At 45.7% G+C, this 23,683-nt stretch overlaps 1 protein-coding gene and 1 long non-coding RNA gene across 5 annotated transcripts in view; one reads left to right on the top strand and one right to left on the bottom strand.

Annotated features, from left to right (window-relative positions):
* The window catches only part of ETV5 (ETS variant transcription factor 5), a 57,125-nt gene extending 48,466 nt beyond the window's left edge, over positions 1 to 8,659 (bottom strand). The window contains exons 1-6 of one of the 4 annotated variants that reach the window (XM_046658678.1): positions 8,423 to 8,659; positions 4,624 to 4,745; positions 4,353 to 4,471; positions 4,129 to 4,216; positions 3,958 to 4,005; positions 3,800 to 3,850 (exon numbers count right to left, since the gene is read on the bottom strand). In XM_046658678.1, coding sequence (XP_046514634.1) covers positions 3,800 to 3,850; positions 3,958 to 4,005; positions 4,129 to 4,216; positions 4,353 to 4,397 — 232 coding nt within the window. In that variant the 5' untranslated portion in view covers positions 4,398 to 4,471; positions 4,624 to 4,745; positions 8,423 to 8,659. Of the gene's footprint in view, positions 1 to 3,799; positions 3,851 to 3,957; positions 4,006 to 4,128; positions 4,217 to 4,352; positions 4,472 to 4,623; positions 4,746 to 7,597; positions 7,743 to 8,422 lie in introns of those variants that run through there. The other 3 variants (XM_046658677.1, XM_046658679.1, XM_046658676.1) reach the window with 3 other exon arrangements.
* The window catches only part of LOC124238104 (uncharacterized), a 32,742-nt gene continuing 17,161 nt past the window's right edge, over positions 8,103 to 23,683 (top strand). Inside the window, exons 1-2 of the long non-coding RNA XR_006888242.1 lie at positions 8,103 to 8,187; positions 15,599 to 15,709. This is a non-coding gene — a long non-coding RNA (uncharacterized LOC124238104). The remainder of the gene's footprint in view (positions 8,188 to 15,598; positions 15,710 to 23,683) is intronic.

The following is a 23,683-nucleotide window of genomic DNA, read 5'->3' as shown; positions in this document are numbered from 1 at the left end:
GACAAGCAGGTGCGTCTGCATGGGGATCCGGGCCGGGGAACCCTGGGCCGCCAAAGTGGATCGTGTGACCAGGGCAGCCCTGAGGCCATGGTTTGAAAAATCAGATTTTTATCATGCCTTCTCTCCAGTATAAAATATTTTAGTTATTCAAGATGCTGACAGGTAAACATTCACAATAACCCAATGAAAACAAATCAGATTTTATAAAAGCAGAACTAAAATCTGCATTTTAAAAAACTATTTACATATGCCACAGTCTAGTAACACCGTTAAGTACCCAAGTTCAGAAAAATGAATGGAAACACCCTCCCAAATATAAGCACTTGGAGTTCTAATCTTATCCATGGTTTTGATTTGTAGTTAATTCTGTGAAAATGTGTAAAGATGTGTACACAGCTATCTACTGACTTGGGTTCCCTGGTTTGGTAGCTCTGTGTGTTAAGACACATATTTAGCTACACACACATTTATATAGATATATACACATACTTATTTATAATACGCTGGACATAGATATATGCTCAAAGTTTTATCTGTACACACACTAATATGTATTCTAGGAAGCATGTCAGTTTTATAATTTTTCTGTTTTATAATTTCTTTCTCTCTTCCAAATCCTAGACGGAAAAACTCAAGGCAACCAAGATATTTAATAAGATTCTCAGGATCATAGAATGAAGAGGACTGCAGTGTTGGCCTGGGCTGCCAGCAGTTTCCCTAAGGCTTTCCTGAGGGCCATCTCTGGGTATCTGAAATAATGCGGGAGAGCCTTGAGCACACCTGAACATGACAGTACCCCCTGGCTGTGAAGCTTTGCACAGCTTCTTTAAGGATCCGATTTTTTAAGTTCTTTTCTCATCTCACCTACCCCTCCCATTTGCCCCGAAATCACTAGTCAGTCTCTCCAACTATCTGGACCTTCTATTATCCCCTCTGTAAAATGAAGGGGTTGGGCAAGACTATCCCTACGAGGGACTTCCAGCTTGAACAACCTGGGATCTTCAGGGTTACTTCTCAAGACCAAGGGACAATGGGGGTCACTAGCAGAACCCCTATAGTCTGTATAGTTGATAGGCTGCACTTTCTATTCCTTTGGATTTGACCTTTAAGAGATTCCAGGAGGCAGAGACTTTATTAATGTCTATATTTGTGAGGTAAGGTGAAATCTGTATAGCCAGGAGTAAGCTGGGCATTTCTATAAGACTTCTAAGAACAATGGTTTCATTTATTCAAAACCCACTTATGGATGGATGCCTAGGGGTAGGAACCCAAATCTGGAAAACTTACAAAATGTAATCTCTTTAGAAGTTGAGCTTATAGTGTTTACCAAAAAAGTAAGCCATAATTTTCAAAACTGACATTCTAAAATAAAAACTATTACTTAGTATTTTCTTTCTCTCTCTCTCTCTCTCTCTCACACACACACACACACACACACAAAATGGAAAATTAATCAAATCTGTTCCAAATGTTTCTGCTACTGTAAGGAAAAGGTTTGCTTTACCATGCAAGTGTAAGTTTGGTTTATAGTTCACCGATTAAGTGATTCAAAACAACTCATAAGGCTTCACTAAATTTGAATGAATTTCTCCCCCTCCCCTGGAATAATCCTGGCCCCTCCCAGAAGGTGACCAGGATGGAAGCTGATCTTCAACCCAAGGCTGTGAGATGTGCTTGCAGAGAAGAAAGAGTCTGCCTAGCCCTGGGCTCTGCCAGCTCTCATGTCTACACTGTCAGTCTCAACTGCAGTCAAACCAGTCACACATAACAGCAAAGACGAATGGTTCAAGGACACACCTCCCTCCCCCCATTTGTGTTCCCGCCTAACCTCTAAGGTAAGTCGATCTATTTGACTCTTATCCTTCTTGAAGCTCCATCTCCAGAAATAAGAGTCAGAGATGGGGAATGAATTATTAAAAGATTTCTCAAGGCTACTCAACCATCTGCTTTATCCTTAAAAGACAGAAAAGCTCAACCTTAAGAAGTTAAAGCAAAAAGCAAACAAAGTAAAAAACACATCCTGCTTGGTAAGCAGAAGCATCTCCCAAAGCACCTCCATTTTAGCTATGGCATTTTAATTAAAGAACTTAGCACATTCTATTTGCTGAGCAGGAATGATTTCTAAGGAGCCAAAACACATTTATTGATCCCTTCACTTTAGCCTATTCCTGCAGACAAATATCTCTCCAAATATAAATCCTGTTTGCTGAAATCTTTCTCTAAAGAACATACCTTTGCTTCGGTACATGAAATCAATCTGAATGCAGTCATCTCACCTCCTTTTAACTCTTGGGTTACAGAGAAACAAACAAAACTGTCGTAAAAGCATTTCAAAGAACCTCTGCCAAGAAAGCCACCTCCCAGACTGCAGTTTATGCTGCTCTGAGCAAGAACTGGAAAGGCTGGGCCAAATTGTCAACACAGAACAAAGTGGGATTACAAATCCTCTCTTTTATCTTGCAAACACATACACACACACACACACCCCCCACACACAATTTGGGTTATCTTTATTTAGCCTTTCAGTGGCAAGCTTCCCAATCACTTTAAAGCAATCAAAGGGCAATAATTAACATGCATTTACTTTCCTATAGAAAACATCCACAACAAGCTGTGACAAAGCTAAGGTAACCATGCATCTGTGGGTTACAGTTTACTCCCTTTTCAATTTTCATGGCATTGTGCCTTGGATGTGAGGCCTATCATTAAAGAAAGTTTAGCTGGTACCTCTGTTCTTTCATTCAATGATTTAGAACTCCCTGCTTTTAGACCCACAGATACCCTCTCTCTTCCTGCGGCATTTTTATACACACATACACACAAGATAAAAAAAAAGCTGGGAAGAATTTGCTGGTGCAAAATGAGAAATCGAATCCTTGCCTGGCTCAGGTGCTTGCTATTATAAACTATGACTAAGAGACATGAATTTCTCTATGATGCAACTCTCAAGAGACGTAGCATTTTCTCCAGGCCTCTCTTAAACCTGCTCATTCGCCAGTGACTAATGCTCTCTAGAGCTGCCCTGTGCTGCTCAAATTTCATCAGCCAGCTTTGTCCTTGATAGCTTGCCTGGACCACAAAAGCTCCCAAACCTGTTGAGGACAGCCCAGAAAGAAAGATCAGTGCAAAGCTAACTGTCTCCCTGCCAGCACTGAGAGTCATTTTTTGAGCTCCCCACTGCATTTGTTATCTCAATGATATGAGCACTTAATGACATTTTAAGAAAAAGTTTTTACTCTTCTCTGATGGATAAAAGTCCTGACGACTGCATGAAAACATAAGGGTGGTCACTTTTTGAACACCCTTTGTCAACTTAGAAGTAGAAGCAAAATTGACAACAGGTTGGGTGAAACCACAATTAACTGGAATCTTCCATTAACTATGTTCTGCACCTTTAAAAGAAAAAAATTCAGGCTCACCACTAGCATCAAGGACTTAATTTATAAAACAAGCAAAAACACTAAGATAATGTCTGATTAATGCGTGTTTGGTCTAACATCTTATATAGGATATCAATTAACTGATAATTTTGAGCTTGAAATACTCTTAGCCAAAACGCAATTGAGGATGGAATTATGTTCAGTAAATCTTACCTGCAAGAGAATAAAAAGCACTTTAGAGATAATTTCAGTAAGGAATGAAACAAAAGTTTAGGGGGTTAACTTTGAATTATTAAAAGAAACAAAATGCATTCCACTGTCCAAATATGCTGGCTACGGCTGAAAAGAGTATTCTAGACACGGATGATCCAAGACCAGACAATTTCAGAACAAACGGCCACCACCAGAAAGGTACTTACAGTTATCAGACTGAAAATCTGGGACAAACTGTTCATCATCGGGAACTTGTGCTGGAAAAGAGATTTTTATTTTAGACCTTTAAGTTTTATTTAAAAGCTTTATTTAAAAAGCACAGTAAAATGTTTTATATGGAAAATAGGACAGCCAAGAAACTTGCCTTCAGCTAACCAAGCCTCTTGAAGTTGACTGAGATCCTGAAACAACTCTGGAATTGAAAACAGAAGATACCAGAATGAGGAGAATTCCTCAGCTAGGCAGCAAAGACTACGGCTGCTTTCACTGGGAGCCATTTGAGGAAGCCACAACACAGAGGGGAAAGCTTCACTACCTTCAGAATCATGAGCCAGATCTGTGTCCAAAAACTTCCTCTTTCTGTCAATCACAGGCCGCCCTCTACATTCCTCTGATCGAGACTTCTGAAAGAGGCCAACACACAGTGAAGACTCATGGGTAATGAAAGGGTCCAAGGGAGGTTGTACCACTAAACTGATAAGGAGAACACACATATTCCAAGAGGGAGGACAAAACAAACCAAAAGCTACACAAACTTACCCCTGGGACCATAAAAGGGACTTGCTGATCATAAAACCCATCCATGGTGCTTCCAATGTCTCTAATGTCACTCTGAAAGGTTTCAGCATTGAGTAATTTCTGGGGGGAAAGGGGTCCTCCTGTAATATAAATTTGGGAGATTTTAACTGACAGGGGGGCAAAAAGAGAATTAAAGTAATTTTATACTGCTCTTTCTTTAGGGCCTGAGCAAAATCACTACCTTTCCCTGAGGTACTTAAAGCCCGTCAAGGTGTAAGCTTTACAGACTAACCTCGGGCTGGATTAAGGGCATCGAAGGTTCATAGTGCAGTCAGTGGCAAATCCATTTCCCTAGTCATCCTTTTCTCCTCTCTCTCTCATCATTAAGATTATAGCTTTGCTACTATCTGTCCCCTACAAAACAAAAACAGAAACAAACTCCAAAAAACCTTATTTTCATTATGAAAGGGTGATTTCAAGATTCTCTCTAATAGAAGATTCTCCAGGGCATCTGTAGTGTTAGGGTTTTTTTTTTTTTAAGAAATGATTTAATTTTTGATAGTACAGTGACAGGAAGTAGAGAAACTGGGTTTAAGCATTCCAAATTATTGGCAATTAAGAATCTGACATACATAGTGTTTCTAAAAGTATTTTGTAGGTCAGTGGTAAAACACTATAAATAGTTCCAGGAACATACTGATCAGAGGGGTACTTATTGTCATAGAACTCTTTATTAAAACCTAAACCTTCTATCCAAACAGGTGTAGTGTCTGTAATGTCACAAATTTCTCCATGGCAACCTATAGAGATATCTGTGATATCTCCAACTTCTAAAATAAAATAGCTATGAAAAGTAATGGATAAAGGAAACTAAATTCCACTGCACATAGTTTAAGTGCATCTTTACCACAGATCTTAAAAAAGCATTAAAAGCAAAAGATTCATGGGAAGAAAATTCAGTTTGTTTCTTGTAGTGAAGTAAATTTTTTCCAAACATGCAAAAAAATAAAATTAAACTTGTTTCCACCACTGTCAAGCTTTGGGGCGGGGGAGAGAGGCTGGGGGTCAAAATGGAGAGGAGGGAACTTTTTTTCGTCTGGGAGGAATAAAGTAACAATTTTAGGAAGGTACCATCTTTCTGAACACTTTGTTTTGTTCTCCAAATAAAAACGCAGTTAAGTCAACAAAATGGGGAAAACATTAATTTCACTCACCCCAGCTCTAAGCAACACACAATGCTTAAGGATAATTCTTTTGTTTAACTTGTATACAAATTTTAAATAGGGAACTTTTTCTCAGCGGGCAATTCCATCCAATTTGTTTTTCACACTGTCCGGAGTATATCAGATTTTCGCAAGTGAGCAGGATTCAAGAAAACCCTCTAAGGCCAGCCTCCTCTCAGCACTTTGGCCCAAGTAATCAGATATTTTCAAAGGCAAAGAGAAAGAGGGAGAGGAGTAAAACTGTACGCAGTTCATAACTTTCTAGAAAAACACTCCCGCTAGCCTGCTTGCGTGCCTTCCAAACAGCGCTAAAACGTTCGGAATAAAGCCTCTTTCTCAAATGTCACCGACCCATATACAAAATCCGAGAAACAGCAGTGAGGTGAGAGGCACGAAAACAAGTCCTCTGCAGTCTTCAAAAATCTGTCAGCTTAAACCGTGACCTTAGAGATTCTGTAAATGTCTATTAAGGGAAGGGGACAATGGGTAGGAGAGCGGAGGGGAGGATTTTTCAGAGTCTCATGATGAAACACGTTGCAAAACACTTCACCACGAAGAGCAAAAATATCTTTTCAAAAACTAAAGAAAGAAGCTGCCATAAGCGAACCCAAAAGAGGCATCGAGGATCTTTAAAGCAGCCCTCAAAGTTCAAGGGCTAGAAAAATCATGTTCAAAGTATAATTTTTTTTAAGCCTGAAGGGAAGGCTCATCCAGGAGTTTAAACCACTTCCTTTGTACCCCCCCTCCCTTCCCGGTGCCCCCAGGAAAACTTTAACACGGCGCGGCGGCGCGATCGAGGCCCCTCCCCCGCGGTGCGCAGCGGGCCTGGTTTTATGAATGGGAGAGCGAGCCGCGGCCGCCACATCAGGTAAAGGCTGTAACAGGATCCCTCGCGCTGGGCCCCATTCACAAAACAAGACACACTTCCACCCAATTCCCAGCCTTCCCCATTCATGAAAACTCCTTCAGATGCGCCCCCGCCCCCACTCTCAACGCACGCCCAGCCTCCGACGCAAGGCCCCTCACCCCAGCGTTTTAGGAAGAAAGCTCAATGCTTCATTCACAAAAAGGGAAAGAAAAAAGCCGCAGGGAGCAGCGAGCCAACGAAAGAAACCCACTTCATTCATAAAGCCACCAACATTCATAAAAATGAGCCTCGGCGCTGGGCGCTACCAACTGCTCCCAATTCCTTCCTCCTCCAAAAAAAAAAAAAAAAACCCCTCCAAACATTTCTCCTAGGCATCCCTCCTTAACCAGGAGTTCGGTTCCCCCCAGAGGCCCCCTGCTCTGTGAAAATGCGGTCAGATCCCTGATCCAGCGCGAGGCTCCAGCATCTCTCCATTCCCCCCCCTCCGCACACGTTTTTTTTTTTCCCCCACCATCCTCAGGCCGCTGTACTGATGCTCCCCGATTTCTCGAGAATCGCCGTGCAGCCTAATGCCCTCAGTCTGCTGGGGTGTGAGCGAGGGGACTGGGTGTCCACTTTACACAATTTGAAACTTGCAAGGTCCGCATAAGTTCCTGGCCGACCCCAACCCCGCAGGCTGCACATGCCTATGTCACTTAACCCCTCCTGGTGTTCTGGGGGGACATCACCTCTCAAATATTCCCCCTAAGCTGCTTTCTGCCCCCTCCTCCCCACTGCAAAGCTCAGCCAAGCGCCTCTTCTCGCGAGCCTCCAAGTCCCCTCGGGGCTCTCAGATCTCCAGAGACTGTAAAGCCCAGCAACTCCGCGCCCCGCATCCCCACCCTGGAGCCCCCGCACCCCGCGCTCCGGCGCGCCTCCCCCGCGACGTGCGGAAACCCGTTCTCCGAGAGCTCCGGAACCGTTAGCCGCCCCCGCCCGACGTCTCCCAGGAACCGAACCGGACCGGGCCGCGGGGGGAGGGGGTAGTCAGCCACCGGGGGCTCAGCCAAGATAGAAAGTGCACCCCGACTTCGAGGTTTCGAAATCAGCCCGTGAACTCTCGCCAGCTGGGCCCTGCGGACCCGTTCCCGGACACCCACTCCAACGCCCCCCCTGCCCACTCGACGCCCCCTCACCTGAGGCGGCGGCTCTCCTCCCCTTGCAGCGGCCCAGGGGCGCAGGCGCGCTCACGCACGCGCGCACCGGGCCTGGGCGCCTAAGCGAATGGCTAGGGCGAACCGCTCCGGGGACGCTGAACCACTCCGCGCACCAGCGGCTGGACTCTGCGCCGCAGCTGCCAACCAGGCTGGATCTCTGGCCCGGCCCCCCGCGGCTAGCTGCTCCGCCCGCCGCCATTGGCCCGCAGCTCTAGCCCAGCCGCGTTCCCATTGGCCCGAGGTCGCTCCCGCGGCTGTCCATCACCTCTTGTTTACCCTGTCTGCGGGCAAATCCAGCCAAGCCGCCCCATCAACTCCGGCCCCCATTGGTCTACGGCGCGTCCCTCCCCACCCCGTTAGGGGTCTGTTTTACATAATTTATGCACCGGGGGCCATTGGCCAATCAGCAAAGGCTTGTTTATATAATGAATGTAAGGACGTTTTTCATTCATAAAAAACGCGACCTGAGGGGGAAGCTTAGCTGAGTCAGTGAAGCACTTAAAGGGGCCGAGGCCGCGAGGAGCCGCCGTTTACTCCCCTCCCCACAGCTCTCCCAACTTTTCACCGAGGTACGGCTCTTCTCCCTTCCCCATTCACCCCTACTTCTCCCCCGAGCAACGCCACCTCCAGGATCGGGCCGCTGGGCGCCAGACATTCACAGCTGCAGCACCAAGCAAAGTTATCGTTTTAGAATACAGCGAGAGGAATTCGTCATTCCACCCAGAGAGAAACTCGCTGACCGACCTGGGCGTTCGGCCCACAGAAACAGAGAAAACGGAAACCGAGCCCTCTAATCTTAGTTACCTTTAAGCGAGGCCTTAATTTCCTTTAACCAGGTTTCCAGTGGGGAAGAATAAGCAGTATCTCCGTTTAAAATCTGAGTTCTCAATCAGATTTTAGTTACTATTTTATACTGGCGAGGCCTAAGGTTCACACAAATCCTGTTTCCTCCCCAAGTTTAATTACAGTTGATAACCTCCGCCGGAGTGGGTTTTGGACCTGAAATAAGAGAGGGTGGGAGCTCCAAAAAATTCTGTCTGGGGGCCGCACCAACCAGTCAACCGACCTGGAAATATAAATCCCTCCGAAACCGGCTTGCGGAGTTAGACTGCCTCCCTCCCTCCCGGGGCTGCCTGTTTTCCATTTAAGTGTTGAATGCAAGATGGTGTATTTGCGAATTAGATCCCGTGCAGCTGGGAACGACGAGAAGCTACTCTGCTTGCCAAATGATCGGGCACTAACTGCAATTGCTGAGATTCTTAACAGGGTGTACCGGGAAACAAATAAATAAACAATCCTTTCCCCTCTCCGTCCCCTCTACTCCCTCCTGTGAAGGCCGTGGGGCGGCTCTCTGCTCTCCCCCAGGATTCCGGGGCTTGCGAGGGAGCTGTTCTGTTCTCTTTCTGTTGGTGTGCTCTGCCTTTCACCCCTTGTACCAGCTGTGGGGAGGAAATAGCCACGTTAGGAGACAGCCCCTAGTGAAAGGGGCCCCAGGGTAGCCAATTCTGGAGCTGCCCCCCACTCCTACTACCAGAAATGCAGTGTGGATTTTTAGAAAAAGAATTTTTTTAAGTCAAAATTTGCCCACCTTCTTTTCTGCTTCCACTTGTTTATCTTAGAGTGGGCGCTCCATCTGTCTGTCCTTTATAACCTAAGACATGTTGGAGTTCATCTAAGGAAACCCGAGTATCCTGATTGAGTCCTGGGCCCAGTACTGACCCGGCATGAGCTGCTGACTTTGCGAGAGACTGAACTGGGCCTGAGTTGATGGGTAGGAAAATGCTCTGAACCCTTAACAGGCAGCTCCGTGATATCTGATTTCCTAGTAGAGCATTTTTCTACCGACCCCAGCTCCAGCAAAGTTTTCCTTTGGTGCCTCTCTTCATTCCCTAAGTAGTACCATTTCTATTTGGTGGCTGGAGGTTTTCAGCCTAGCCCAGTTGTGCTCCTAGTGTGTTGCTCACATCCCTGAGGATTCCATCTCCCCAGCTAGACTCTGGTCCCAAGGTGGCTCTCCCATCCTCCTCCTTCCCATCTTGTCTGTCCCCATCCTGCCCCATTTCATCACCCTCTCTTGATCTAGTGTCTCCAGAGGAGCTCTCATTTTTCTCTTTGCTTAAATCTGTCTCTCAGGTCCCAGTCCCCTAGAAGACCTGCAGCCCAGGGGGCCACATGTCCTGTGTAAGCCATAACACATCAATCACACTTCATAACTGGCGACAGGCAAACAGTGCAGGACACCTCACAGCCACTTCCTCCAGGGGGCTGGACTTGATGCCTGGAGTGTGACCTTCGCCTTAAGCCAGGGCTCTCCATCCCACCTTGGCAAGAGAAGTTAGATATTTCTGGATTAAGCAGTAGTAAATAGTGGCTAAATTGTGAGCAGGGGAGGATTTTGGGGATGGGTTTTTATAAGAAGGTTGTCACAGTACAAGATCATATGTGGGAATTTATACCACTATAGAGCTCTTGTCAATTAATTAGTCACTTAGTAAATATCTATTTTGTACCAAATACTCAGCCAGACCCTGTGCTAAGCAAAAAAGTTACAGGGATGAATACAATTCAGTCTTTTTCTTGGAGGAGCCCACATTCTGTTGCGCAACTTAGCAGCTGCAGTTTATTGAGCGCTTAATACATGACCTGTTCATGCTATATACAATTTTCTATAGATTATCTCATTTAATCCTCATAATAATAGTACTGATGTGGTCTCTACTATGAATATCTGCATTTTATAAACAAGAAACTGAGCCACAGAGAGATTAAATAACTTGTCAACAGTTACACAGCTTATAGGTTGCTGAACCCAGATGAGCGTTAAGGCAGGCAGGCTCTAGAGCCCATGTGTGGGAGACCTAGCATGTGCCTCTGTTGCTCAGAAAACCACCAGGAAATATTTGAACCTCGAACAGTGGATGATAGAATTGGTTGAAGTCACGGGGAGACAGATTTTAGCTCAGTATAGTGTTAGGAAGGACCTTGGAACGTTTGGAGTGGCCCACCGAAGGAATAGTGCTGTTGGTAATGAGTCTTCCATCACAGGAGGCATCTATGCAGATAGATTTAGGGAGAGTTCAGAGGGACTACTGCAGGGGGTGGGATAGATGAACTCAGAGGATTGCTCCAGCTCTAAGAGTCTATGATTCCGAGAATTGTGTTGGACAGGGAGTTCAGGCCCTGTGCCCAGGCCCCTTGGCTCTGCCGTGAAATGTGAGCGTGTAACTCCTGATGACCTACCTCGCCAGACTGACTCCTGAGTTGGTTCCCTATGGTTAAGTGTTTATGATGACTTCTCTCCACGCCTCTTCCTTCTTTTCTTCTGCTTCTCCTTCTTAGTGACTTATCTCCCCCACTCCCATCTCCACCCCACTCTCTGTCTTCTCTTTTCTTTGCCCTTGTAAGAGTTAAAGGTCAGTATTTAGAAGGTCTTTGTCTAGTATGTTGCGTCTTTCCTTCTGAGAACATTACTTACATTGGAGGTTTTGTCCAGCATGTGTTTTAATGTACCATTCCCTCTCCTGCAGGAGAGAAACAGGACTGCAAAAGATAGCAAAGAGAGAGACCAATGCTCTGGAACATTCATGGAGTGTTGATCTAGCCTTTGTCTTCTGGTGGTAGCAAAGCTCACTAATCAGAGTAGGATGACTAGCCCCTTGTTCTTCAGTTTGCAGTGTGTCTTCAGAGAAACACCTGGAAGGCTAGAAAAACAAGTCTGGAGCCTGAAAGCTTCTGTTTCCCTTTAGAGGACCACTTTTAAAGTTTTTCCCCAAAATCCCCGAAACAAGTTAAAGCGTAAGGCAGGCAACCCTGCATTGAGCTGATCACCAAGATGGTGGTGGGAAATGTGGCAGCACCATGATCTTGGTCCCTTACTTTGGGAAAATGCCTCTTATCCCTCTGTTAGAAATGCTGTGGTGTGTGCAGCCATGTCTGGAGGCTGGGGTGTAGCCCCCGGGCTCCTTTTCCAATATAGTAAAGTATAGAGGAAGGGACTTCGGGACAGCATCAAAAAGGTACGGATATGTTTTTCTTGACTTCAAGGGATCAAGGATTCTATCTGGCTGGCACACCTTCCTTTTTGAAATTCATAAATAAGTATCCCAAAAACTGAGGAGAGAAAAGAAAATCTTTTCGATTCAATGTCTCTTTAAACAAATAGGGTCCATATTGTCTTCAGGGTTCCTTATAGCTAGGGAATAATAATAGCTGGCATTTACTGAGTGCTTAATATGAGCCAGAAACTTGTCTAAACGCTTCATCTGCATCAGCACATTAATCCCCAACAACAGCCCTCTGAGGGAGGGGCTGTTATGATCACCTCCACTTTTCACAGATGAGGAAGGGTAGGTACAGGAAGGTTACATCGATGGCTCCAGGTCACATAGCTAGCACACAGTAAAAGGGAGAGTGCACCCAAGGGGCCCCTCCAGATCCTGGCCATTAGCCCCTCTGCTGGGCTGCCTCAGTCCCAGGAAAGGTGTGTATGCTTAATGACAGCAGCCAGCACTGAAAGAGCATTTTCTTATGCCAGGCTGTTTAGGGACTTTGCTTATATTAACACACTTAATCCTCCTGGCAACCCTGTGATGTAGATACCATTATTATCCCTATTTTATAGATAAGGAAACTGAGGCACAGAGAGGTTAGGTAACTTGCCCAAGATCACATAGCGAGTAAGAGTTGGAGTCAGGCGCCCAAACAGATCTCGAACAGTCCTTGCTCTGAAACCCTTTACTGTGCAGTCTTAGTTCCTGCAACCTCCCACCCTCGTCGATTTCCCTCATCTTGCCCTTGGGGCTCTGGCGGCTTCCTGGCCACTCCCATGAGAGTAGCTGTGTTTCCTTGGGTACATGCTCCAGCAACTCCAGCCAGACTTCTCAATTATTTCCTGGGCCAGCTAGAATTTGTCTTCATTAAAGCCACTTTAGAAAGAGAATGGAAATTATCTTTACTGAGCATTGCCTATATGTCATGCTCTGTGGTAGACGTTTCACATATGTTGTCTCATTTAATATTCCCAATCCTTCTGGGAGGTAGCGATAATACCCAATTTGCAGGTGTGAAAACTGAGAGTCAAAGTGAGAGGTTAAAAAATAGGCCTGAGCTTTCAAAGTTAGGAAGGAGCAAGCCAGGCCTCCCACCGAATAGATTTCTTGACCCTCTGACCCCCTGGCCTAGTGGGGCTTATTCCTTTCCTGGCTCATTTCCTGAGCTTGAGGACGTCCTCTCTCTTGCCTCCTTTTCCTCTCAACTCTTTGATTGTATAAAACATGCATTGTCAAGAAAACCTGGGGGCACATGTCATAGGTTCCTGAAGGCTGAGATATTTCTTACTTAAACCCCAAACTTTTTTTAAGGATTTTATTTTTCCTTTTTCTCCCCAAAGTCCCCTGGTACATAGTTGTGTAATTTTAGTTGTGGGTCCTTCTAGTTGTGGCTTTTGGGAGGCCACCTCATCCTGGCCTGACGAGAGGTGCCATGTCTGCACCCAGGATTCGAACTGGTGAAACCCTGGGCTGCCAAAGTGGAGTGCGCGAACTTAAACACTTGGCCACGGGGCCGGCCCCTAAACCCCAAACTTTAAAAAACCAATAGGGCAAACATCTTTGGAAACATCCCATGGCTTTCCATTGCCCTCGGAAAGGAGCCCAGCTCCACAGCAGGATCTTCACTGCGCCTTGGTGACGCTATAGACTCTCCCGAGCCTCCTGGGCCCTTGGGCCTGGCTGTGCAGGACAGAGCTGCCTATTTCTTGAGCCAGTCACATGCCAGCATCCTATTCTACCTCTAAGGCCCACAAAGACTGCCTGTCCCCAAATGAAGACACCTCAGGTAGCTGGGCTTTTTGGGGATCCTGTGTCTGATCTTTAGCGTTTTCTTGCTCCTTCTCCATGTTAGGTTGTCAATCAGAACTTCTCAATATGTTGAGAACATGCTTCTCCAGCAGCATCTATGTCCACTGTCATTTTCTGCTCCTGATCTGCCACGGGCTTGGAAACCAGCAAGCCTAGTGAGTTTGAAATGGGCTTAGGGAAGGAGTCCGTGGGTTCTGACTGAGAGCTAAAGGGCCCCCTTCGATGAGGAAGTGGATGAACTTGAATGTGTAGACTTGGCAAAATCTATTTTGACCGTTCAGAGTCCTCTTTTTGCTTCCTTTTATGCCCTTAGTGGAGAGTTTCATATGGCCGGGGGTTAACCCTTGCTGCAACATTCTCAGACTTTAGCCCCCAAAGTCTGAGGAGCAGCCTAACTCAGAAGTTGCCCATCTGAAGTTGTGAAGGCCTCACGTTGGTGTTGCCCCACAGCCCCGCTGGAAGAGCACACTAAGGGGCTGCAGGGCGGGAAGGTGGATTCTCTCATAAAGGGCCTGCTTCAGCGTGGCAGCTGGAGAGCGGGTGGTAAGGAGGGCGGTTTGTTCAGCTCTTGGCTTGGTTTGTAATCGCCCACCCCCACCCTGCTTCAGCTCTGTCAGGTCTGTGGAGGGGGCTGTATTGATTTTGAGTTGGACGAAGGGAAGATCAACTTTGGCCAACTGGTAATAGAGCCCCAGGTAGAATACTCCATCAGTGGATTCCATCCTGTGGCTTCAGATGGGGTGTCCAGCCTGTGCTTTCAACCACAGGCAGTCTTCCCACCCATTGCCACTTGAAGCCAACCGATCAGACTATTTAAAAACAAGCAGAAGTCCTTTTCTGCCTCTACCCCACCATGATTCTTGCTAATAGTCTGTTGCCTGCCCCTTACCTCTGGGGGGGTAAATCAGCTCCCATTTAACCCAGAGCCCACCTGGAAACTTCTCCTCATCCCTGTTCCTCTCCCTTCTCTGAATTCTCGCCCATTACGAAGCCAAACTACATGGCTAAAAATGCAAAATATAAGAACAGCGTCCCATCCCAGGAAAGCCCTGACATCTCTGCACCGTGGAGGTGCTCAGGTCCTCTGTCTGTTCCTCTTCAGGGCAGGATACAGGGGCTTAGAACACCATTAGGGACCCCAGTTTGGTGGCTCTCCCATGGCTGGATATCTCACAGGCTGGAAGGTCAGCATCTGATTCTTAAGAGGGATTATCAGCCTGAAGTCAGGGAATGCTCAGGCGTCTCAGTTGTGGCCTATTTTGTGTTCTTGTTTACTTTTTGTTGAAGTATAACATACATACAGGAAAGTACACAAATCACAAGTGTGGACCTTGATGAATTTTCACGAAGCAAGCACTTGTGTGCATCCAGTGCCCAGATTACAAAACAGAACATTATCAGCACCTTCCTCCTCCCAAGAGACCCCCTCGGGCTCCCTTCTAGCCACTAACATCCTCTTCCCCCTCCTCACGGGACTAGCCACCATCCTGGCTTCTAACATCATAGGTCAATATTGCCTGTTTTTGTATTTTATGTAAATGGATTCATATATTACATACTCTTTTGTGTCTGGCTTTTTTTCTTCAACATCGTGTCTGGAAGAGTTGTCCATTTTGTAGTGTGTAGTTGTGTCAGTTCATTCTCCTCGCTGCATAGTGTTCCGTTGTAGGAATATCTTACAACTGATTTATCCGTTTTACTATTAATGGACATTTGGGCAGTTTCTAGTTTTTGATATTACTAATGACACTACTATGAACATTCTAGTGAGACTCTAGTATTTATAAGTCTTTTGGTAAACATTAAGCTAATTTTAATTCATTCATCTAAGATGTAGTCACAGGATTCATTTTAATGTCTTATTTCTTTGAAAAGTGACAGACATCCATTACAAAAATCTCAACATCACAGAGAGGTGTAGAATGGAAAATAAAAGCCTCCACATCACCTCCTGACCTGTACCCATTCCCCAGAATCATGCACTATTAACAGTTTCTTGTGTATTATTATAAATATTTTCTATTGTCTAGACAATGATATCTATATATGCATTATAGCTTTAAAAAAAACCCACAAATTGGATTTTACTACACTGTATTTCTGCCCTGCTTTCTCCCCATAGCACTGTAGAGGTCCAGCAACAAGTGGATGAGTGTCAGGCCATGGAAGATGGATGGCCCTTCCCTCCTGTCAGATGAGGCTGGGCTATCACTTTTAATAGGCCCTTATTAAGGTAAGACACACAAGAGTTTACACAGCAGTAAATTTCATTTCCACTTCCATAAACACTTGTCGAGTGGCTGGTGTCCTCGGCATGGGGCTTATCCGAGAAGAGCTCCCAGTCTGGTGGGAGGTGGGTGAAAGTCACAGGAACAAGAAGCTATTGTAGAACGTTTACAGGTGCTGCAATAGAGGCCTGTAAATGGGTTCTGGGAGGACAAATGAAGGAGCAATGAGTACTTCCTGTTAGGGGCAAGGACGGCACCAGAGAGGGTTGACACATGGGCCAGCCCTTGAATGCTTACTTACTAGAACTGTGCTGGGCAGAGCAAGGAGGGAAGGGCCTGCTGGGCCGAGGGAATGGCTCTCACAAACACGGAGGCGTGGCCATAACTGGCATGTCCAGGGACTGGCAATTGCTCATGTGTGGCCAAACTGTAGGATGTTAGGGCCTGGAGGAGACATGACGGGGAGGGGCTAGAATGGATATTGTGGGGACAGGATGTCTGGGGTCTCATACATTCATTAGAGGGGTAGTCATTCCCATTTTGGAATTATGGGATACGTTTCATAGGTGCTTAAAAACAATCAACCCATAGCCAAAGACTGCTTTTAACATGACATCCTCTGTGATGCCCTTGTTTAAAGCCTATATCACATCGTTCATGGGTCTGTGTTGCCCACAGGACGAACTCCCGTAATAGGGGCCCTCTTGGGTGCTCATCTAAATTACCCAGCCCCAAACACAGCACTTGGTCACCAAAGGATGCGTGAATATGCGAATGAGCAACAGGTGATTTCTACTGTACAGCAAAGCAGTGCAGTAGAAAGGGGTGGCTGGGTTACCTTCTCTTCATGGATTTGTTTTTATGCATGCCCAGCATCTGCCTACCCACATGGTGGGAGAGGAATGAGGAGCTGGTAACCTGGCCTCTGCAAGAGCTCAGGGTGTGAGCTGAGGGGAGTGCTTCATTTCCTTAGCAGCAATACCTGGGTCCTAGGACATTGAGTTTCATTTCAATCAGATTTGGCATGGAACTTGGTGGGTCCCTACAGTGTTGCCTCAGCCCTTAGCAACCCAGAGGAGTTCACACTGCTCCAAAATGCCCAAATCTCCCACTTCCACTTCAGAAATCCAGCCCTGTTTTTAGAAGGAGGGGACCAGCCTTCTCACTGACTCATTCAACCCAGATCCTCCCCGACGGGTGCCCCCTTATCTATTGGGCTGGCAATCTTGAACAGGTTGGAAGAGCCGCTTTCCGTTACTCCTCTGGCCTGCCTGGTCCTCCTAAATGTGGCCAGCTCCCTGGGATAGACCCCAGTCCACCAGAAGGTCCCCTTTAGGCAGCCAAGAAAGATCAACATTTTGGCCAGACCATTGAGGAATTTTTTCCCACTAGGTAGCATTCTGGTTGGGAGCATTTTATATGCCCTTTGACCTGAACCCCCTTTGAAATCTTTCCTCACTTTTCCTCCTTTCTCCGTGAGTTAATTAATTGCTTTGTATATTTATCTGGGTTTCATCTGGACCTTCCCACTTTGGAATGTTCATCAGGAACCTGGCAACTGACCTCAGGGCCTGTTCTGACAGGGTTGTCTCGGCCACAGCAGAATAGAAAAGCTAAATATGGTCTTCCTCTTCCTCCCTATGTGTTAAATTGCCTTCAATGACAAGAAGTAATTTTTCATTACAGGATCCGTGATTTACCCTTTCCAACCCACACATTCCTGACTGGAATGCGGGTAGCGTTCATTTACAACTATGCGTACACCTTGTAAATGTAAATGGTAACGAGGTAATCCATATGGTAATATGATAATAGCTCTATAGACTCATGTCTGGAAGAAGCTCTTTATTTATTCAAAGATCTTCAGTGGGTTAAACTACTTCCCTCTGCTTTCCAGATTCACTGCCTTCTCTAACAGCTGCTAACTTAGACCTGTGCTCCCTTGTGTGGTGAACAGAGGGTGAACGTGGAGCCAAAGTCCCCTTTCGTATGTCAACTCCATCACTACTAACTATGTCACTGTTGGTGCAGCATTTCACTTCTCTGCACGTCAGTCTCCTATCTGAAAAATGGGAATAATAACTCCTGCCTCACAGAGTTGTTTGACTATTCACTGAGAGTGTGTGTAAAGATGTCCAGGGCATGGTAGGTGTGGGCAGTGGACCTGGGTTTCCATCATGGCCCTGCCACTTGCTAAGTGGGTGAATTTGAACAAATTCAATCTCTCTGAGCCTCAGTATTATCGTTTGTAAAATAGAGATAATAATGCAAACCTTGAGGTTTCAGAGGAGGAATAAATAGAATATTTGAAAAGCATATAGCAGAGTGTCTGGCATAGAGTAGAAACATAACATATCTTGTTCCCTCCCCTCTTCTCTGTGTGAATTCAGGCACTAGGTGCTAACCTACTGACCTGTTCAGTATTCCCCAGGATAAATTAAAGAGTTCCCAACGCGTTATTTCCTCCCTTGTAGATTTCGCTTAGTATTTTCTTCTTAACTGCTTTTCTCTGAAGTCTAGTGTTTCTTCTTCATTGATTTCTGGAGGAACCAAAGTCGTTATGTCGGATCTTAGGAGACAGGGCAGAAAGCCTTCATGGAGGATGTGCTATTCGAATGGGACCTTGTAGGTTGTGGAGGTTTTCTTTGGCCGAGAAGGGGCTGTGGAGATCACAGGCAGAACAGCATGAGAAAGGCACAAATGGGCGTGAGTGTGTGATGTGTTGGGGGAAGAGAGATGTCATGTGTCTGAGGGTTTGCAAAGTCACCCAGGTGTCCTGGCTCATGGCAATCATAATTTTCTTAATAGACCACTAAGATTTTTTTAAAAAGACTACTACAAAATAATGTGGTATATAATTCTATCACGTGAACCAGGAACAATTTCATTAGTAGAAAATTGGAATTTATTTTATGTGTACATATAAAAACCACAACCATGAGCACGTGTCTGTGAAATAAACAAGCTGGCGAAGACATGTGATGGGCTGTGCCTGAGGCTTTTCCAGGATTTTGCACCGGGGACTTGTTTTTTCACTTTGCCATCTGTGGGCTCTCACTAGAGATAGGCAGAGCTGCTGGTGCCAAAGGTTTAACAACAGTTGATGGGAGAAAACTTAACATTGAGAAAATTGTATCTTTGAGCATAATTTGGACAAGACTCCATTATTCTATTTTAGTGAAGGAAATTTCTTTCCAATTTGAGAAACTTCGGAGGGCCACTGAAGTGAAGCTTGCAGGACAGACGTAGAGGGCTGGCTGGATGCTGGGGTGCGGGGGGAGGCTGGGGCAGTGGGAGGAGGTGTATGGCAGAGGAAAGTGAGTTTGGAGGGAGTTGGACTGTGTATTGGAGAGCAGAGGAATTTGGATCTGATTCCTTGAGCAAGAGGGAGCCAAGGTAAGTTCTGGAGCAGGGGAATGACAAGTGGAAAGGAGAATCGGGGAAGACAAATCTAATGGGTGTGTAGGGTTGCTTGAAGGACATCAGAGCAGAGAGGTAAGAGAAAAATAGTGCAGATTCTGGATGAACAGACAGGGGATCAGAAAAGCGTTCGTTAGATGCCTCCTTGTCCTGGGCCAGAACATTCCAGAATACACATGAACAGGACTGGGTGCACAGGAAGAATAGGGAAGGCTGTCTTTGGGCTACTGCCACTCTGAGGGCCTCAGAATGATTGGAATCACCCTGCCCGTGCTTCCGCTGCTGCTCTCTGCCTCTGCCCGCTTGTGTACAGGAGGCAGAACAGAGTTCCGAATTCCTTCAGAGTGAGTGACTAAGCTCACACCAGGCTGGGGAGGAGGCTCCTGTTGGCTCGTCCCCCTGCCTCCCTTGCCCCCACACACCAGGGATTTCTTCCAAGAGCTGTTCATCAAGCCTGACCGTGAATGGTGGAGTCAGTTCAAGCCCTTTTGAGCCCAAGTCCACGGTTGACAAGTAACAGAATCCAGCAGGCTGTTACATTTGTTATTTTCAAAGACGTGGTAGATTATTACTTGTAAGGGAGTCGGATCGGAAGTAGAAATTGTTCTTTCAACTGGCAGTCCAGCACATCTATCATGATACTTTAAAAAGTTTTAAATTTATGGCCTAATTCTAATCAGAGAGTTTCAGATATTTAATAGTCTTACTTTTTACAGTTTCTCCAAAATTGTTTTTGTTAATTTTTTTATTAGTCTTCTTAATTCACCCTAACTGGGAATTTCATCTTTGAAAAGTTTAAAAAGCATTTCAGATTATAAAATCATTATATACCCATTGTGTACAAACAGGGAAAAATGATTACAAATAAACTAATTCTGTAATTCTAGAAATGAATACTGTTCACATTCAAACATCTTTCTGCCTTGTCTCTTTTCTTTGCTGTTTTGCATAATGTTGATATAGTTTAAACATATGACTTTGCATTTTGCCTAGCATTGTATCATAGGCATGTACCGAGGGCATTAAATGCTCTTCATAAACTCCATTTCTAGGGTTTGCCTATATGTCTTCTTACGGCTCTAACATCACGTACTTCATTGTATCTCGCTGTTGGATATCAGGCTGTTTCCAGTTTTTTGAGGTTAGAAACAACACTACCATGTACATCTTTGTGTGTGTGTGTGTGTGTGTGTGTGTGTGTGTGTTTCAGCACAGGTGTGACTGTTGGAGATCTGTTTGGAGACTGACAGCAGACTTTGTTGCCTGTTTCAGATAAGGGTTGACCACCTCCTTCCCATTGTGAATGACAGCTGTCAGGCAAGGGAAAGGCTGCACCAGAGGCATCCATCTGGCTCCTGGGAGAGGCGATAACACTCAGAGCACAGGGGTGTTGGAAACACATCAGAAAGATCTTACAATCCCACACTGCAGGGGGAGAATCTAACAGACAATTCATTTTCAAAGGAAACATGGAGATTTTCAAAAAGTCTTTTGAATTGATTGGGTTAGTATTGTGTGGCTTTTCAATTACATTACATGTGTTTAAAAATAGAGGATCTAATGAGATAGAGAATGGCAGTTACTTTGAATAACTGAATTCCTATTTGAATAAGTAGGAATAAGCAGAAGCCAGTGGGTGAAGCACTTGGTGAAGCAGTCCCGTGGGAGGAAGCTTTGAGGTCAGCAAGTCAGAATTCTGACTCTAGCTAGGCTATCTTGGGCAAGTTGCCTGGCCTCTCTGAGCCTCAGATTCCCCACTTACAAAATAAGGTAATGATGACGTCAATGTTTTTCATCTGCAGTTTGTGGAGAGGGTTCAAACACCAAGTAAGGGTGAGTAAATGGCAGCTAAGACTGTGCCCTCAGGAGTGGCTGAGGCTTATTCTTGACCCAGGATTCTAAATAGGTGTACCTGTCCTCAGGAGATCTCAGCCCAGAAGACTCACACAGAACTTGGAAACAAAGGGGGTGTCCTGGGTTATATTTTCAGAATTCACTATGGAGATCTTAAGGGATCTCTCTTCAGGTATTTAATAAATGGTTTAATTTGCATGCACGGGGTTTTCCTAACTGAGAGTTCAACGCTGTGTTTTTTTGCCCAGCCTGTCAGTCGGGACAGGGCTGGGCTAAGGGAACACTGGCACATTGCATTCCTCGTCAGACGCTTCAGAACCCTGCAATCAAACCTGAGGCCATATTCGGAAACAACTGTATCCGATGACAGCTTATTATGGAAGGTTCTGAACTTCTAAGAATTCTGGAGTAGGAAACAAACAAAATACAAAGATCTCTTCCTAATTTTCTGCCACTGGTGACTTTTGTCTTCCTGACTTCTCCAACCATCCTGCACATTTGTTCAAATGTAGGCACAAAGGTCTGTGACATGTGATGCTTGGGAGCAGGGGCAGGGGGGCAGAAGGCTAGCTTCAGTGGGCCAGGGAGGCGGACAAAGTTTGTTCCACTCACACACGTTTCTGGGAAGTAGACTTCTCCATGAGTTCACTGTGGACATCAAGCAGAGGTTTCTGGTGTAAGTGTGTCAGTGTGTTTTCAAATCACAGGTTTGGCACTTCTGAATCTGTAGAACGATGGGACGGAGAATCTTGTGATCACCTGTCATGTCTGGCATCCTGACAGGCCCATGGGAGGGGTCATTTGGAAATGTTCAAGGGGAAACTTGTCATGTGGTCTTCCTTCGCCCTTCTCTCTGGGAAGGAAAGAGTTACACTCTTCCTGCCCCCACCACAGACATTTTATTTTCGCAGTTCTTTGAAGTGCCCTCAGAGAGCTAAGCATCGGCTGAAGGCAGCTCTGTGTATCTTTGCAACAGATTAGAACATATTCACATTTTATTTGCTCACAGAACAAATATTTCCCTTGGAATGAAACCAAGGCAGGGGAAAGCAGGATCGGGCAGGACTAGCCGCCAAAGATGGCACTCCCCAGCCCCCAGGGCTGGGTTGGCTCAGGGCCTGCACGATTACGGTTCTCCTCCATTTAGACCCTCTAGACCCATACTGATTGACTGAGTCATTTATTCATTCAGAAATGATTATTGAGCCCCAATCATGAACCAAGCACTGTACAGGTTACTGAAATAAAAAGAGAAACAGATTCTGTCCTCAAGGGGCTCATAGTCAAATAGGGGAGATAAGAGATGTTTGTATACGAATGACTAGTCAAGGTGAAAAAGATAAGTCTTCAGAACTCAGGAGATCAAATGTTCTGAGGTGGGGAATTATTCTGTTTGCGTGTTGGGTGTATGTAAGGTGGGGGGCCTAGTGGAAGATGTGTGGCACAGTCTGTCATGGTGTGTATGTGCCTCTATATGTGTAGGGTATGTGTATATGGAATGTGTGTGTGGTGTGGGTGGTGGTGTGTAGATGTGTATGGGAGTAAGTGTATGTGCTAAATGATAGTGAACATGGATGTGAGTGTGTGGTAGAGGTGCTGATATATGTGCATGTGTGCGAGGGTGGTGAGTGTGTTCGTATGTTGTGAGTATGTGTGTGTGTACTGATCATAGTGGTGGCAGAAATGAGGTAGGGAAGACTGAGGCAAAGGAAGATGGGTAAGAATAGGAGTGGTGGGATTTGTGTGTGCGTGTGTGTGTGTGTGGCATGCATATATTTTGGTCCTGCCTGGTGGGGGTAGGACTGAGAGACAAGGCCTATTGGCAAGTGAAGGTGTAAAGATGGGCAGAGTGGGACTGGTGGCGACAGGGGAGGAGGTGGGCCCAGCAGGCAGAGGAGCTGTGCCCGCAGAGGCAGGGAGATGAGAAAAGTCTAGAGGGCTTGTGCAAGGGGAGGGTAAGTGGTAGGCAATAAGGGAGGAGGGAGTGTTTAATTTTGATAAATACTCTCTGATCAAGACAATGGCAGTTTTGCACCCCCCAGCTGTCCCCTTCCTAAGCTCATGTGAGGACCTTGGGTTAAAGGAGCCATTTCCTTCCTTGAGGATCAAACTCTGGCTAGGACCGAGGCCTCATGACTGAACCTCTGAGCATTACCTGGGCCCCTTCTCCACCTGGGCTGCTGCACCAGGAACGAATCTTAGAGTTTCCAGCCTCCTGAGCTCTTGAAAAGCAAAGGTGGGTTCTACTGGGCTTGGGGCAGAGGAGGTTTAAATGCTAGAATCCCTGAGGCAAAGGTCTAAAGAGAGTGCAGTGTGCGTCTCTCGCACCCTCACAGATCACGGGCTGCACTGGCTAGATCTGCATTTTGTGGAGCTTTTTAAAGAACAAACAAGGAGGCAGATGGTAGGAGCTGGCTCCCTTTCTCAAATTTTGATTCGCTTCTCATTACTTTCGCCTCTCTAGATAGGGTCAAAGCTACTGCATGATTAAACCTTGGCCAGATAAGAATGATTTATTTCCATTTTATTAGACAAGGAAAGGAAACTAACATTTATGTTAAAGTCTAATGTTTGCAAGATATGTGCCATCTTCATAGTTACCTGGGAGGTAGGTCTTACCATCCCCTTTTTACAGATGAGGAAATGGCATAAAATCACTCTAGCAACATCTGTGCTGAGTTCTCCATTCCTATCACCTAGCTGAA

Source organism: Equus quagga, chromosome 4 (assembly GCF_021613505.1).
Source record: "Equus quagga isolate Etosha38 chromosome 4, UCLA_HA_Equagga_1.0, whole genome shotgun sequence".
NCBI lineage: Eukaryota > Metazoa > Chordata > Mammalia > Perissodactyla > Equidae > Equus > Equus quagga.
The sequence above is the reverse complement of the archived record's forward strand: the minus strand, read 5'-3'. Positions and strand labels throughout refer to the sequence as shown.